General features: G+C 41.9%; 1 protein-coding gene across 1 annotated transcript in view; it reads right to left on the reverse strand.

Annotated features, from left to right (window-relative positions):
- The window catches only part of FRMD7 (FERM domain containing 7), a 60,082-nt gene that overhangs the window by 11,002 nt on the left and 33,387 nt on the right, over nucleotides 1–15,693 (reverse strand). The window contains exons 4-7 of the mRNA XM_017349954.4: nucleotides 13,373–13,451; nucleotides 10,354–10,451; nucleotides 1,610–1,724; nucleotides 1,270–1,417 (exon numbers count right to left, since the gene is read on the reverse strand). Of these exons, the coding sequence (XP_017205443.2) occupies nucleotides 1,270–1,417; nucleotides 1,610–1,724; nucleotides 10,354–10,451; nucleotides 13,373–13,451 (440 nt within the window). The remainder of the gene's footprint in view (nucleotides 1–1,269; nucleotides 1,418–1,609; nucleotides 1,725–10,353; nucleotides 10,452–13,372; nucleotides 13,452–15,693) is intronic.

A 15,693-nucleotide genomic window follows, 5' to 3' on the forward strand; every position in this document is an offset into this window, starting at 1 on the left:
GTACAAGATGACCCAAGTCCTTGGGCCCCTGTGTCCACGTGGGAAACTCGGAAGAAGCTCCTGGCTCCTGGCTTTGGATCGGCACAGCTCCGGCCATTGCGGCCATCTGGGGAGTGAAACAGTGGATGGAAGACCTCTCTCTCTCTCTGCCTCTCCTCTCACTGTGTAACTCTGACTTTCAAATAAATAAATAAATAATAAAAAAGACCAGCAATACTGTTCCAAACTGTCCACGGAAGTATTCACACTGAAAGCAATCACAGCCAACATAATGGCCTTGCAAAAGTGGGAGGAAGAGGAGAAGCCTTTCCCTCCCCATCCTCTCTCATGCAATATAAAAAGGCAAGAATAAAATGTTCAAGTGGAATTGGATAACAAGTCTCTCCTGGGTGAACAAGTGCTCCATTAGGTATTTTTCCCACCATTGTGATTCTCATACTGAAAAATTTACAAGCAAATAAATGAGAAGGCCAAAACCCTTTGCCAAGTTCATAGCTGCCCTACTTTGTGACTTACTTTGGTCTAAGGAGTTAGTGGGCCTGAGGTCATCCCTTCCTCTCTCACAAGTGGTTTAGTCACAAAACTGCCTAGGTGTCTGTCCATCATTCTTTTATCTTTTTGAAGATTAGGCAAGTGTTCTTGAACCTCAACTTGGATCTAAATTCGCGTGTTCAGAGACATGAGGAGATCTACTAGGCTAAGAAACTGATAAAAAAAAAAATAGCTTCTGGTAAAGTTCCCTGGAGTGGGCATTATTGATGACGGAAGACCAGAGAGTCCTGAATTGGTTTCTAACCATGGAAAACAACGCCCTGGGAAAATAATGATCCAGTAAATAAATAAAAGTAGTTGCTGGCAGGGCTGGGCACTAATCCCCTGAAAGCAGGCTCTGGAACAAAAAGAACTACATTTTTTACTCCTTGTGTTGTCTCTGGAGAATCTGGACAGAGTAGATGCACTTTGTGTCACAGTCTAAGCTTTTACAATGCCCAAATCCAGGGATCGAACTTTCCAAAGAGCCTCTGGAGATTTCGCCTCTCCACCATATTGCCCTAATGTGTGAACGCCTCAGAGGCAAGAGTCGATTTCAGACTGCACGTAGAAGCAGCGCGTTGAGGAGAGAGGGCTTACTCCAGACATTCGCAAGCATAATTTCCATCTCTGGCTGGAGGTAAGACTGAGGAGGGGATCACCATGGGGATAAACATCCCAGTTTGAGCCACCCACCTCCCACCCAAGCTGAAGCGCTTGAAAGGGAAAACGTGTTACCCGTAACACCAGTACGCCCATGTGAGCAACAGCCAGGTGAATCTGCATCCCTTCACCATCACTGGCAGGATGAGGTCTGATGCCGTACATGTCCAGCTTCCTTGCTATGTCCAGTAACAGAATATCAGACTCAGCTGGGCTCCTGCCACTGCAAGGGGAAAGAATTTATGAGCCCAATAAATGCAGCAAGAATGACACTTCCCCCCTGAGGGCCCCATGAGAAGCTCAACATTTTCTTGAACCTGAAGCCTCTCAAACTTGATTATTTGCCTTTTTAGAGTCTGTCCCAAGCTTTAGTGGTCTCTTTTAGGGAAAACAGGTGGCAAGTTAAAGTACTTACACGTGCTTCTGATGAAAGTGCATGATCTTGGCCTCCAAACAATCTTGGTTTGGTAAGTACCGGGTTTGTGCCAGATGTTTCCTATCTGTTTCTTCATGAAAGTCTCCCAGTTCTGCTGCATGATAGAAAATGTAACATTTTTCACATTACCATTGAGGAATTAAGGAATGGAGTGCCCAGCATACCCGCTGACCTCTGCCAGACAGCGGTTTCTTTGCATCTAGTGCAGCCCCATGTCTCCCTTTCCCCACGTTATGTGTATTTATATTCATATGAGGAGGGAGACTCAACTGCATCTTTTTCAAATCAGAAACTGTGGGTTGCTATGAAGTCTCAGTACAGTAAGCCACAGACCCAGTGTAGCTCTGGTTTTTTTTGAAAAAAAAAATATTTATTTATTTCCTTAAAGGCAGAGTTACAGAGAGTTAGAGATCTTACATCTGCTAATTCACTCCCCAAATGGCCCCAACAGCTGGAGCTAGGCCAATCCAGAGCCAGGAGTTTCTTCTGGGTCTCCCACGTGGATACAGGGGTCCAAGTACTTGGGCCATCCTCCGCTGCTTTTCCAGATGCATTAGCAGGAAGCTGGACCAGAAGAGGAGCAGCCAGGACTTGAACTGACGCCCATACAGGATGCCAGCACTGCAGGCAGCAGCTTTATCCACTGTGCCACAGCACTGCCCTCCCCAGTGTAGGTTTCAAAGGCTCTGAGAACATAGTTAGATTTTTCCTGCCCCATCCCACTTTGTATTTGCAATCTTGCCAACTTCCAATAAGCCCCTGGTATAAGTTGAATTGTGTTTCCCTAATTCGTATATTGAAATTCTAACCCCTGCTTGCAGAGACTTTGACTGTATTTACAGAGAGCCTTTAAAAGAGGTGATTAAGTTGAAATAAGGCTATTAGAGCAGACTCTAACCCAATCTGATGGCTGGGCGTTTAGGAAGAGGATATCTGGGGGACAACATTGTGGTGCAGTAGGTTAGGCAGCCACCTGTGATGCCAGCATGCCATATTGGAGTGCTGGTGGAGCCTTGGCTGCTCCATTTACAACCACGCTTCCTACTAATGCACCTGAGAAGGCAACAGATGATGGCTCAAGTATTTGGGCTCCAACCACCCAGATAGGAGACCTGGATGGAGTTCCCAGCTCCTGGCTTCAGCTTGGCATAGCTCTAGATATTGTGGCCATTTGTTAGAGTGAACCAGTGGATGGAATCTTTTCTTTCTTTCTTTCTTTCTTTCTTTCTTTCTTTCTTTCTTTCTTTCTTTCTTTCTTTCTCTCTCTCTCTCTCTCTCTTTCTCTCTCTTTCTCTCTCTTTCTTTCTCTCTCTCTTTCTCTCTCTCTCTTTCTCTCTTTCTTTCTCTCTCTCTTTCTTTCTCTCTATTTCTTTCTTTCTTTCGCTCTTTCTTTCTCTCTTTCTCTTTCTTTTTTCTTTCTTTTCCTTCCTTCCTTCCTTTTCTTCTTCCTTCTTTCCTCCTTCCTTCCTTCCTTCCTCTCTCTCTCTCTCGCAAATAATTATTTTTAAAAATATTTATTTATTTGAAAGGCAGAGTTACAGAGAGGCGGGGAAGGTGGGGGGGACATGTCTTCCATCCCTGGTTCACTCCCCAGATGGCCACAATGGCCGGGGCTGGGCCAATCTGAAGACAAGAGCCAGCAGCTTCCTCTGGGTCTCCCAAGTGGGTGCAGGGGCCTAAGGACTTGGAACATCGTCTACTGCTTTCCCAGGCCATAGCAGAGAGTCAGATCAGAAGTGGAGCAGTCAGGACTTCAAATGATGCCCCTATGGACTTCTGGCACTGCAGGCGGCAGCTATACCCACCATGCCACAGCGCTGGCCCCTCAAATAAATAATTACTTTAGAAAATAAAGAAATCGGGGCCGGTGCTGTAATGTAGTACAATAAGCAACAACCTGCGGCACTGGCATCCCCATATGGGCACTGGTTCGAGTCCCAGCTGCTTCTCTTCTGATACAGCGCCCTGCTATTGCACCTGGAAAATCACTGGAAGATGGCCCAAGTGCTTGCGCTCCTGCACCCATGTGGGAGATCCAGAAGAAGCTCCTGGCTCCTGGCTTCGGTCTAGCCAATTCCTGTCTGTTGTGGCCATTTGGAGAGTAAACCAGCAGATGAAAGATTCTCTCTCTCTCTCTCCCTCTCTCTCCCTCTCTCTCTCTCTCTCTGCCTGTAGCTCTACCTTTCAAATAAATAAATCTTTAAAAAATAAGGAAATGCAGACACCCAGAGAGACACCAAAAATGTTAGTATAAGGTAAGAAGCTAGCCATCTACTTGTCAAGGAAGGAGGCCTTAGAAGAAACCAAGCCTGCTGACACCTTGGTCTTGGACTTCTAGACTCCAAAACTATGGGAAAATGAATGTCTGCCATTTTAAACCCTTCAGCCTCTGGTATCTTGTTATGGTAGCTCTAGCAAACAAACAGTGCCGCGACCTCACTCTACCCTGATTATACACTGTCAAGAAAGGGAAATAAAAATACCAGCGACGATGCAAATCTGTCAGCCGACTACTCTGCACATTTGTAATCTAGTAAATTTCCGGCCATCTAGAATCCCTAATAGATGAATCATTCTGGAACTTACTCTGGCTTTTCTAAATGGCTTGCAGTTTATTCATGATCATAATTTACTCTTTTCTAGATGTCTCCAATTTGTTTGGTTATAACCATCTATTACAATAGGAGACCTACAATGGCAACTGAGGTATTTACCTAATGTAAATGATCTCATACTGTTTTCAGTTTTTAATTCATTTATCTTCTTTGTAATTTTTACACCTCCTCCCTCTCAGATTTATGTAAATCACTTCCTGGTCATTGATTGACCTTGAAGTCAGACTTCAGACCATTGTTGTAAATTGTGACATGTAAATGTTAAGCTAACACAAAATGAGGATCCAGGTATGCAAACCTGTTAGCATAAAAGACACTGTCAGAGCAAATAGACTCTCCACGAAATCCTGTGGTGCTTTCTTCTTAAGTAAAACACAGGGACAATAGGCCCTGAGTTTGGGTGCTGGAAGGCTGTCCTTCTTCTCTTCTATCTTGGTTTTCCATTTGTGTTTTTAGACAGATGATATGTTCACTTGTAGACAGGTGAAGTGTATATGTATATTTCAAAATCACAATAAAATGAAAGCGTCTATATAAAAAGCATTTTTAAGAGACCAAAGGAATAGCTCTTTTAGTTGTGTTTTTTTTCCCACCAATATTGACAAATGTAAAATCTCTCTAAAATACGATCAGCCCCAAATGGTTTCATTAATTAATTTTATCAAAAATTCAAAAAAGAAATAAATAATGAATTCTGTTCAAATTCTTCTAGAAGACAGAGGAGAGGATACTTGCCAACTCATTCTTTGAAGCCAATATTACTTTGATATGAAAAACAGACAAAACCTAAGAAAACTACAGATCAGTCTCTTTCATAAATACACAAGTAAAAATCCTCAACAAAACACTAGTAAACTGAATCTAGAAATACATATAAAGGATTATACACTATGACCAAATGAGATTTAACCCAGGATTGCAAGGTCAATTCAATACATAAAATCAATTAATATAACACATTATGTTAATAGAATAACGGAAAAAACCACCACACATTGTTGTCTGAATAGCTACAAAGAAAAAACCCAACATCCATTTATTGTTAAAACCACTCAACTTCTTCTTTAACCTGATAAAGGTTATCTATGGAAAACCTACAGCTAAGGTCATCATCATACCACATGATGAGAGGTTGAATGCTTCGCCTAGACTAGGAACCACATAAAAATGGATGCTCTTGCCCTGTTAGCTAACTTTATACAGGTGGTTCTAATCAGTGCAATCAGGCAAGAAGACTAATATAAAGAACTTGCACTGAAAGGAAGAGACAAAACTATCTTTACTTGTAGTCAACATGATCCTATATAAAGAAGCTAATAGAATAAAATAGAATCAATAAATGAGTTTAGTAAGGCAGCAAGATAGTAGACCAAAACAAAAAATGTAATTACATTTGTAGATACTAGTAATGAACAATCATAAAATGAAATTAAGTAAACAATTTCATTTACAATAACACCCAAAATGTACAAAATACTGAGAAGTAAATTCAGCGAAAGAAGTAAAAGAATTGTATATTGAAAACTACAAAATATTGGTGAGACAAATTTTTAAGAGTTCTATATAAACAGAAATATATTTCAGGTTTATGGACTAGAAGACTCAATATCATTAAGGTAGCAATTTTTCCAAAATTGATCTATAAAGTAAATGGAATTATCATCAAAATCCCAGAAGGTTTTTAGTAGAAATTGATAAATGATCTTAAAATTTATACAGGACACAGAATAACCAAAACAATTTTGAAAAAGAATTAGAGCATGTACACTTTCCTAATTCAGAACTTACTACAAAGCTACTATAATCAAGTCAGTGTATTAATGGCATAAGGATAGACATAAAGATCAATGGGACTTAACTGAGCGTCCAGAGATAAACTCCTTACATTTATAGCCAAATGGTTTTTTTTACAAAGTTGCCAAGATAATTCAATGGGGAAATAGTAGTCTTCAACAATGGTGCTGGGTCAAATGGATATCTATATGCTAAAATATGAAGTTAGATCACACGCCACACACGCATACAAAAAAATTAAGTCAACAGTGATCATACACTTAAATATAAGAGGTAAACCTATGAAAGTTCTAGCAGAAAATTCAAGATAACATCTTTCTGACCTTCCATTAGGCAAGGGTTCTTAGATGTAATGTCAAAAGAATGATACACTAGAAAATAATCAGAAAGTGGAAATCCAAAATAATTCTTGTACTTCAAAAGACATCATGGATAAATGAAAAGAAAATATTATAAAATAAACTGACAGCCTAGAGATTGGAGGAAAAAATTGCAAATTGTGTATATCATGAAAGACTTTAATTAGAATTTATAAGAATATTTTAAAAGTCAAGATTAAGGTACCAATTTATTGTAAAATGCCAAAAGATTTGAATAAGCATTTTACTAAAGAAACAGGAATACATACGTGAAAAGTTGCTCATTATCATTAGTCATTAGGAAAATGTTAATTATCATTGCAATGAGATATATCTTTATACTTACTAGAATGGCCACAATAAAAAAGACAATCAATAGACAATACCAAGTGTTAGTGAAGGTGTGGAAAAACTGCAAACCTCACATGGAGGACTTTTAAAAAGTACATGGAAAATGCATACTATGAAATAAACTATATTTGGATCTCAAAAGTTTTGCACCAAAATATGCTTACCTTCTAATTCCATTTGCCACAAACCTTTTGAAGTACCTGTACATTTCCAGTGATATTGTAACAATTTGGAAAATAGTTCAGCAGTTTCTTAAAATGATCAACATAAATCTATTTATAAGACTCATCAATTACACTCCTAAGAATCTACCCAAGAGAAACAAAAACATGTATCCATAAAAGACTTGTATGCCAGAGTTTAGAGCATTATTCATAATAGCTAGACTAGAAACAATGCCAACATCCATAATTAGGTGAAGAGGTGAACAAAATGTGGTAAATTCATAAAACAGAATACTGCTCAGCAATGGACATTTATGAATCATGCTAGAACATACATGAATTTTATAAACATTACATTAAGTTCAAAAAGCCAGATGCGAAAGACCACATGTTTTATCATTCCATTGACATGAAATGTCCAGAAAAGACAAATTTACAGAAATTAAACTAGTGGTTGCCTAGGACTCAGCATAGGAACAGGGAATGACTGCAAATGGGCACAAGAGTTTTCTTTTAATGTGATGAAAATGCTCTAAAATTGGAGTGTAGCAATGATTGTACAACTATAAATTTACTGAAAAAATTGAGCTGTATATTTTAAATGGGTGAATTTTATTGTTTGTAAATTGTACCTCAATTGAAATATCTTTTAAAATACATTACACATATATGTGTCCTCTCTCTCTTTCTCTCTCTCTCTCTGCAATCTTTCAGTTCATTAGGCACAAGTCTGCGTGTTGAGCCTAAGGAAACACAGGTGCTTTTTTCCCCTCTACATTCAAGACTGTAACAATCTAGGAAGAGAATGATAACATACAAATGAGGAAATAGCACCAGTAACAGAAGATGAAAAATGTTATGAGCACTTTCACTGTTCCCATGCTGGTCCAAACCACCATCACTTCTCTCCACGGCAGTATCCTCTTATCTGGCCTCCCACTTCCACCACTCCCTCGTAGGGTCTACTTGCACCACAGCAGCCAACACGATCTCGAGAAAACCCTATTTACATTATTTCACTCCAGCGCTTAAACTTCTTCAGTGCCTTCCCATTTCATCTAGACTCGCTTTCTAGGTCTTGAGCATGCTTTTTCCACCCTCCTTGATTACTCTCGTCCTCTCACACTCACATCCAGCCATACGTACAAGCTTTTCTGATGTTTCTTGAACACCTCTGGCATCCTTCCCCCTCAGGCCTTTTGCACTGGATGTTCTCTCTGCCTGGAATTATTTTCCATCAATTTTACCACTCTCACTTCTTCCAAGTCTTTATTCAGCTGTTACCTTAACAGTAAGCCTACACTGACCACCTTATTTAAATATTTAGTACCTACCCCCAGAATCCTCCATCTCTCTTCCAGGTTTTATTTCTCTTCCTTGCTCTTATCACCTTCTAGCATCCATGGTATAATTTGTTTACTTATTTTGGTCATTGTTTGATTCTCCTCCATGCCCAGAGTGTGAGCTCCATGGGGGGGGGGGAGGGTCTTTGCCCATTTAGTTCACTGCTGAATTCCCAGTGCCTATAATAGTATCTGGCACAAGGCAGGGACTCAATAAATTTTTGTTGAATGAATGACAAAGAGTTGTTGCTACAGGAACTAATGAGAGGAGGCTTCATTTGAAATATACAAATCATGTTTAGGAAGAACTGTTTGGCTAGAGCAGAGAGGTGTGTAAAATAGAATTAAGCAGGCAAATCGTCACACGTGGAGGTTCTTCAATGTCTAGAATATAGCAGGCATCCCACAAATATTGGATGAATGAATGAATGAATGAACGAATGAACAGGTGGGCGGTCTGGTTGTGTTCAGTGATACAGTCTGACTGAAAGCAATTCTGACAAGCTATCTCACTGCAAATTTACCCCCCCCCCCCCCCGAAAGCGCTTCTATTGACAAACCAAAACAGCCTCTGGAAAAGCAAGTGCTCTGTGCTATGCCTGAAATGGCCACTAGGGAATGCCCAAACCCATAAGGCAGAACTGTTAAGAATGAAATTGAGCTCCCCCAAAAGAGGCTGTGCAGGAGCTCCAACTCATGCCTGCTGTTCTCCCAGGCAGCTAGTGCAGAAGGATGTCTTCCAGCATTCTTTTCTTTCTCCTCTCTAGGCCATGCCCTCAATCCCAGTGCCAAGTACAATACTGGACATACGGCTAGCATCCTTGGCATTCAAGACCGTCCAAAACAATGCTTCATTTTCCACCACTTCTCCTAAACAGACCCTATGCTTGACCTGTACTGGGTCATTCTTCAATCTCTATTAGTGCTGCTTCTTGTCCGACCACTGTTCTCATGCTGTTTTCTCTATCACTACTTATCCAACTCCCTTTAAATCCCAGCGCCAAGGCCACCTCCTCAATCAGCCTTCTCTGATTACTATTTTTGCTACTTCTCACTGTCTTTATGAGATCTAAGGGTTCCCATCTCCTGTCCCTGTCAGTAGTTTCTTGGTAAATATTCGTTCAGTGCTCCACTGTGGAGTTCCCAGTGAAATCTGACATCTACCATTTCTAAACTATCAGGAAGGTAAGGGACTTAGGTCAAAAATGAATGGATGAAACAAACAAACAAACAGACAAAAACAAAGTTATCATTCTGCAGCACTAGTTAGGAATTGCTTATTCTTGGGAGGCCTCTCTAGAGGAAGGAGAAAGTATAGCTGGCCCTAGAACAAGAAATACCATCTCCAGCTGCCTAGTCCCTGTCCTTATGGCTGCAAGAGCAGCCTGCTCAGCTCAGGATCACCTCCTCCCAGGCAAGCTCTTGCTGTTCCCCAGGGCTCCTTCTACCTGTATTCTTAAGCCTAGTCCAGCTACTTGGCTGTTAGAATATAGGGAACTCTGCTAGATGCCTCAGGCCTTTTTCCCTCTTAGTGTCTCTCCACCTGCTGCACTCTGGCCTTTGTTCTCTGAAACCATGATAAAGCACAAAACAGAAATCACATGGAACGTGACAATGTGCCACACAGAAAGCATTACCAGAGATATATCCTGGGGCAAGCAGAGAGAGCGGGGTTTGCCTGGCAAAATCTATGCCCAGATTTATCAAAACCAGATCCTGCACAGCAAGCCCAGGGGCAGTAGGACAGAAAGGTTGGACAGAGATAAAAGAAAATCACTGTTAGCTTTTCATCTACACTGTCTGCACAGAAGGTATTCTCGTCACTATTTGAAAGACAGGAAACTCAGTCTCAGAGAAATGAGGGGAACTTCACCCTACAATAGTCAGGAGGTGGTAGAACTTGGACTTGAATTCAAATACAAGTGACTACAATGAAGCAGCCTCTTTCTACTGGACCGTGCTGTTTCTCTCAATCTAATCCATGTTTTCTCTCCTCTGGAGGACCTAACACAATGACAGGCATGCTGAGGGTGCGCAGCTCCTTTGCTTGGTTCTCTCCCTGGCTGAGAGGTCCCGAAGCAGACATTTGCTACTTACATTGTAAGATGTGAGATACCATCAACGCTGTACACTTGTCACTGCATGGAAGCCTTCCTAGAGCCAAATCCTTCTTTATTTGCAGAGTAAAAAGATACCTGCAAAGAAGTTGGAGGGAAATCTCTTGAGAAAAGAAACAGGAATGAGAAAGAAGCAGTTCCCTTCTCTCCGTTCCGAAATGATTCAAGACAGGAAGTGCACCCCCAGTAAGTCAGATGCCTTTTGAGGGTAGTGAATAGTAATACAGGCTTTGCTTCAGCTCCAAACCAACCCCAGACCACAACTGGGCTGATCCAGCACTCTGGCAGTTTTCACAGCCATTAGGAATAACCCTGGTCCAAATGCTCTCGACAACTTGAGGGAGTTAGATAATCAGTCTCTGGTGGTTTCTGCCCCAAAGCAAAGGCACATCCCTAGCTAGAGAGAAAAGGAGATCCAACAAGAATAAGGACACTTGGGAAGCCAGTACTGCACTGTTCACAAAGTGTCGCCAAGCACTCACTATGCCTACAACTTAGGAGTTTGGTGGGACAGGAAAGATCACCACATTGTACAATTAGGAAAAAGGACAGGCCTTTAGCTTTGTCATGAAGACGCTAGTTAAGACACCTGTGCCCCATATTGGAGTACCTGGGTTCAATACCTGGCTCAGGCTCCTGACTCCAGCTTCCTGCTAATGCAGACTCTATGTGGCAACAATGATGGCTCAAGTAATTGGGCTGAGACGTCCATGTGGGAGACACGAAATTCAGTTCTCAGCTCCCAGTCTTGGCTCCAACCCAGCCCTCACCGTTGAAGGCATTTCGGGAGTGAACCAGCAGATGGAAATTCATTCCTATTCTCTCTCTTTCTCTCTCTCCCTCCCCTCCCTTGAATAAATAAATAAGGGGGAAACTTTAAAGAAAAGACAGGAGTTAGGAATTTTTGATAAGGTCACATGACCCAAAGAGCTATGGCACTGAATCCAGTCTGCCTCCCAAAACAAAGATTGTGTTTCCGAAATCACGGACTTGAGGCCATGCTTTCTGCCCATACTGCTCCTCCTGCCTGTACCACTATCTCTCCATCACCAGAGCCCAGATCAGCACTTTACACAGAATAGGTATGTAATTCATGCTTGCTGAGTGGCATTAAGGCAGGTTGCCCTTTTTCCCACATACAGCTCATCAGAGACCTAGAAAATACAAGTTGGTATCCAGGGCTCTGCCAGACAGATTGCATTTGTCCCATACTTTAGAAATCAAAAGAAAGTCAACTGTTGTGGGAAAATGTATACAACAAACACTCCACCACAGATTGCTTTCTAACATGGTCCAAAATTTTTTTTCCAGCATTTTAATTTATACTTTGTAACATTTATGGAATCTCTATTGCAGGCATTTTCCTACATACAGAAGGCTTTCCAAAACGTTATTAAAAATGCTTCTTTGGGAGGCAAAAATATTTTAAATAGATGCAATTTTTCCATAATATGCATTTTCCATGAATTTATTGAAAATTCATATAATGCGATTTTCTAAATGAAGTTCTATGTGGAATATTTCTTTAACCAATTAAGCCTTGAAGGCAATGTGATGAACTAAAATTAATTACAGGGAATAGATGAAAATCCAGATTGAAAAAAAAAACAGGTAAATAAGCAAGGTGATTATTCAGCTTGCAAAAGCATTCATTATTATAATCCTTCAAATTGTGAGCTTCCCTAATGCATTAGTAGTGATGCAATTAGAAAAATTATATTTGCATACCGCTCTCAATAACTCATGTATTAGCCCCAAAGCAGGCATCCTTGTACATTCAACTATAATAAAGAATCCTTAAATGAGCCAATGGAGAAAAACAAAGAAAGCCTAACCTTTGACATTGCCTGTTTTCAAATGTAGATGTGAATGAGCATAATCAACTTCGGCTGCTAAAAGGAAAGTGAATTTCATTTTGCTCCTAGCAAGGAAGAAAGGAAACTTCTTGTCATTTGACACGTTCCTTGCCGTTAAGAAGGCAGCTGTGTGCTACAAATACCAAATCATTGCCCTGAACAGCTGATGAATCATTTATCATCACATTGATTTTCTCATTCTCTTTTTTTTGAGAAAGTTTATCTCCATCAAAATTGGTCACAATTTCAAACTCAGTTGAAATGAGTTAGCAAATGCAAACTGATACCAAGATATCAAATTATCTGGCAAAGTAGGCTACAACTCACAAATGTGGAAAAAATTAGAAAGAGAAAGGGAGGCTTGTGAAACGGGACTTCTGCAAAAGCCTCTCAGAAAAGACCCTCTTATGAAAGAGGTGAAGGTGAAGGTGAACTGGCCACGACCCATGTTGGGGAAAAGACATCGGGGAGAACAACTGCCCACGTTCCGCTATCTTGACCAAATCACGTTGGATCCCCTAGATCTGTTTCCTCATCTATAAACCAAAAGGGCTGGACTAGATTATCTCTTAGACCCCTACTATGTGTAGGAGTGTGTCAGTCTAGAAAGCAGAGTAAAGTTTTGGAGATTCTTACATTGACAATGTATTTTTTGCAGTACTAGGTTTACATTGTAATTCTGAAAGGCATTTTTCCTAAGTATCTATCATCATTACAGAATATTTCACCTCTACCTATGGGATACACACACACACACACACACACACACACTCCTTTGTCAATGACTCTTCAAATTAACCGGCATACCCATTCTATTAAGCTACCCCTGGTCGAAACACAGATGCCATGAAGGAGAGCACACTTATTGTTATAGCAGTTAATGGCACAACCACCCAAGTGGTCGCTCAGGCTTGTTCCCATGTTGAGAACACCACCCTCCTGTTCCTTGCAGTCCCCAGCCTTCAGGAAGAGCAACACCTTAGGGACCAGCCGGGCCCTCCCTCTCTCCAGCTCTTCACCATCTCCCAGAAAGTGACTTAAAGCCAAGCCTTGCAAAGAGGGTCAGAAGCTCTATCCCAGCTAAGTGGAAAATAATGATTCTTAAGTAACATCATGCAGCAGACACACAGGTAAGTACTATACCTTGTAAGTTCTTCCCGCAGATGTCCAGGGTCCACTGGGAAAAATTTCACCATAAATTTGAAAACAATCTCCTTAGGATCTTAAAACACAACATCTCCATAAGTTTTATTTAAATGTCCATCACAACAGTTACAGGTCTACACACACATCCCTCTCCTCTTCCCTCCCTTTATCATCTCTCCCTCCCACAGACTTTTACATTTCCATTTTTCACATGTATAAACTGTTTCTGGAGTGAGTCTATGTGGATAGAGATTCAGTAAGTCCTTCCACCCTTCTTTCCTATTCCCCCTCCCTCCCTTTGAGGTTTTGTTTTGTTTTGTTTTGTTTTGTTTTGTTTTTGTAAAGATGTACTCCTTTGAGGCCTACTATGCCCTCTCTTTAAAATTGTCCCATTCAGAAAAATATATCACTTGCCACTTAGGATTATGCATTCTTGTCTTTTAAAAGGGGAGAGTGCAGGCCGGCGCCGCGGCTCAATAGGCTAATCCTCCGCCTAGCGGCGCCGGCACACCGGGTTCTAGTCCTGGTCGGGGCGCCGGATTCTGTCCCGGTTGCCCCTCTTCCAGGCCAGCTCTCTGCTGTGGCCCGGGAGTGCAGTGGAGGATGGCCCAAGTGCTTGGGCCCTGCACCCGCATGGGAGACCAGGAGAAGTACCTGGCTCCTGCCTTCGGATCAGCGCGGTGCGCTGGCCACAGCGCGCTGGCCACGGCGGCCATTGGAGGGTGAACCAACGGCAAAGGAAGACCTTTCTCTCTATCTCTCTCTCTCACTGTCCACTCTGCCTGTCAAAAAAAAGGGGGGGGGGGGAGAGTGCAGATTCAGCTGGAGCTGGTGAATATCACCTAGCCTAAGGATTTCATCAAGGGAACTAGAAGCAGTGTGCACTGGTGCTTCTATCTAAAGTTCACACTAAGAAAACACGTGCTTGTGGCTGGCATTTGGCAGTGGTTAGGATGCCACTGGGACACCTGCATCCTGTATCAGAGTTCCTGGTTTTGATTTCTAGCTCCACTCCTGAGCCCAGCGTTCTATTAATGTAGATCATTGGAAGCAGCAGTGATGGCTCAAGTGATTGGGTTCCTACTGCCCATCTGGGAGACCCGGATTTGGAGTTTCCAGTTCTTGGCTTCAGCCCAGTCCAGCCCTGGCTGTTGTGGGCATGTGGGTAAAAACCAGTGCATGGGAGCCTTTCTCTATTCTGTCTGTATCTCTCTTGCTTTGTGTCTCTCTGCTTCTCAAATAAATAAATAAATAAACAACCTCCTTATCTTTACAACCAATTCCTTAAAGGAATTAAAAGATAAGGTTGATCTTGGCGTAAAATTCTCTGAAGTCCACGCATAGTTTTCTCATAATAAACATTTCCATGAATCCGTGAACTTTTTCATTTGTTTATCTGGGATTCCAATTTAATTAATCATCCTGCATGTTACCTTTGGAGCCTATACCTGAGATTAGTTTTGTGGAAGTCAGCAGAGGTAGGAATATCAAATGGTTAGTGACAAGGGTGAGGCCAGAAAATTATTCAGAGTCCAGTGCCTTGTGTATCATGCTAATAAGTCTGGGCTTCACTCTCAGAACACTAGGGAGCTGTGAAATCGTTTTAAGCAGGAGAGTAGTATGGACAGGGCTTTCTATTTTTTTTTTAAAGATTTATTTATTTATCTGAAAGGCAGAGTCATAGAGAGGCAGAGGCAGAGAGAGAGAGAAGTCTTCCATCTGCTGGTTCATAAATGGCCGCAACGGCCAGAACTGGGATGATCCGCAGCCAGGAGACAGGAATTTCTTCTGGGTCTCCCACGTGGGTGCAGGGGCCCAAGGACTTGGGCCATCTTCCACTGCTTTCCCAGGCCATAGCAGAGAGCTGGATTGGAAGAGGAGCAGCCGGGACTCGAACCGGCGCCCATATGGGATGCCAGCACAGTAGGTGGTGGCTTTACACACTGGGCCACAGCACCGGCCCCAGATTGTGTTTTCAATAGATCCCTCTGGCAATAGTGTAGATGATGGATCCGGGAGAATCAAGTTGGAAGCTATTGGAATACTGTCACAGATGATCCTTACACAGTGTGAACAGACAAAATTGTGGAAAGCACCAACATGTGAAGAGTGGCCAGATTTAGAGGAATCAGAAAAAGAGACACTGAGACAGTGTTGCTCAAGGTGTTGATTGAAATCTGCCTCCCAGGGCCAACATTGTGGCACAGGAGTTAAGCCAACAAATGGGACACAAGCATCCCATATCTGCGGCCGCTTGGAGTCCCTTCTACTCCACTTCCAATCCAGCTTCCTGCTTATGTGCCTGGGAAGGCAGTCAA

The sequence above is a fragment of the Oryctolagus cuniculus genome, chromosome X, assembly GCF_051225735.1.
Source record: "Oryctolagus cuniculus isolate XC-2025 breed Fujian yellow rabbit chromosome X, ASM5122573v1, whole genome shotgun sequence".
Lineage (NCBI taxonomy): Eukaryota > Metazoa > Chordata > Mammalia > Lagomorpha > Leporidae > Oryctolagus > Oryctolagus cuniculus.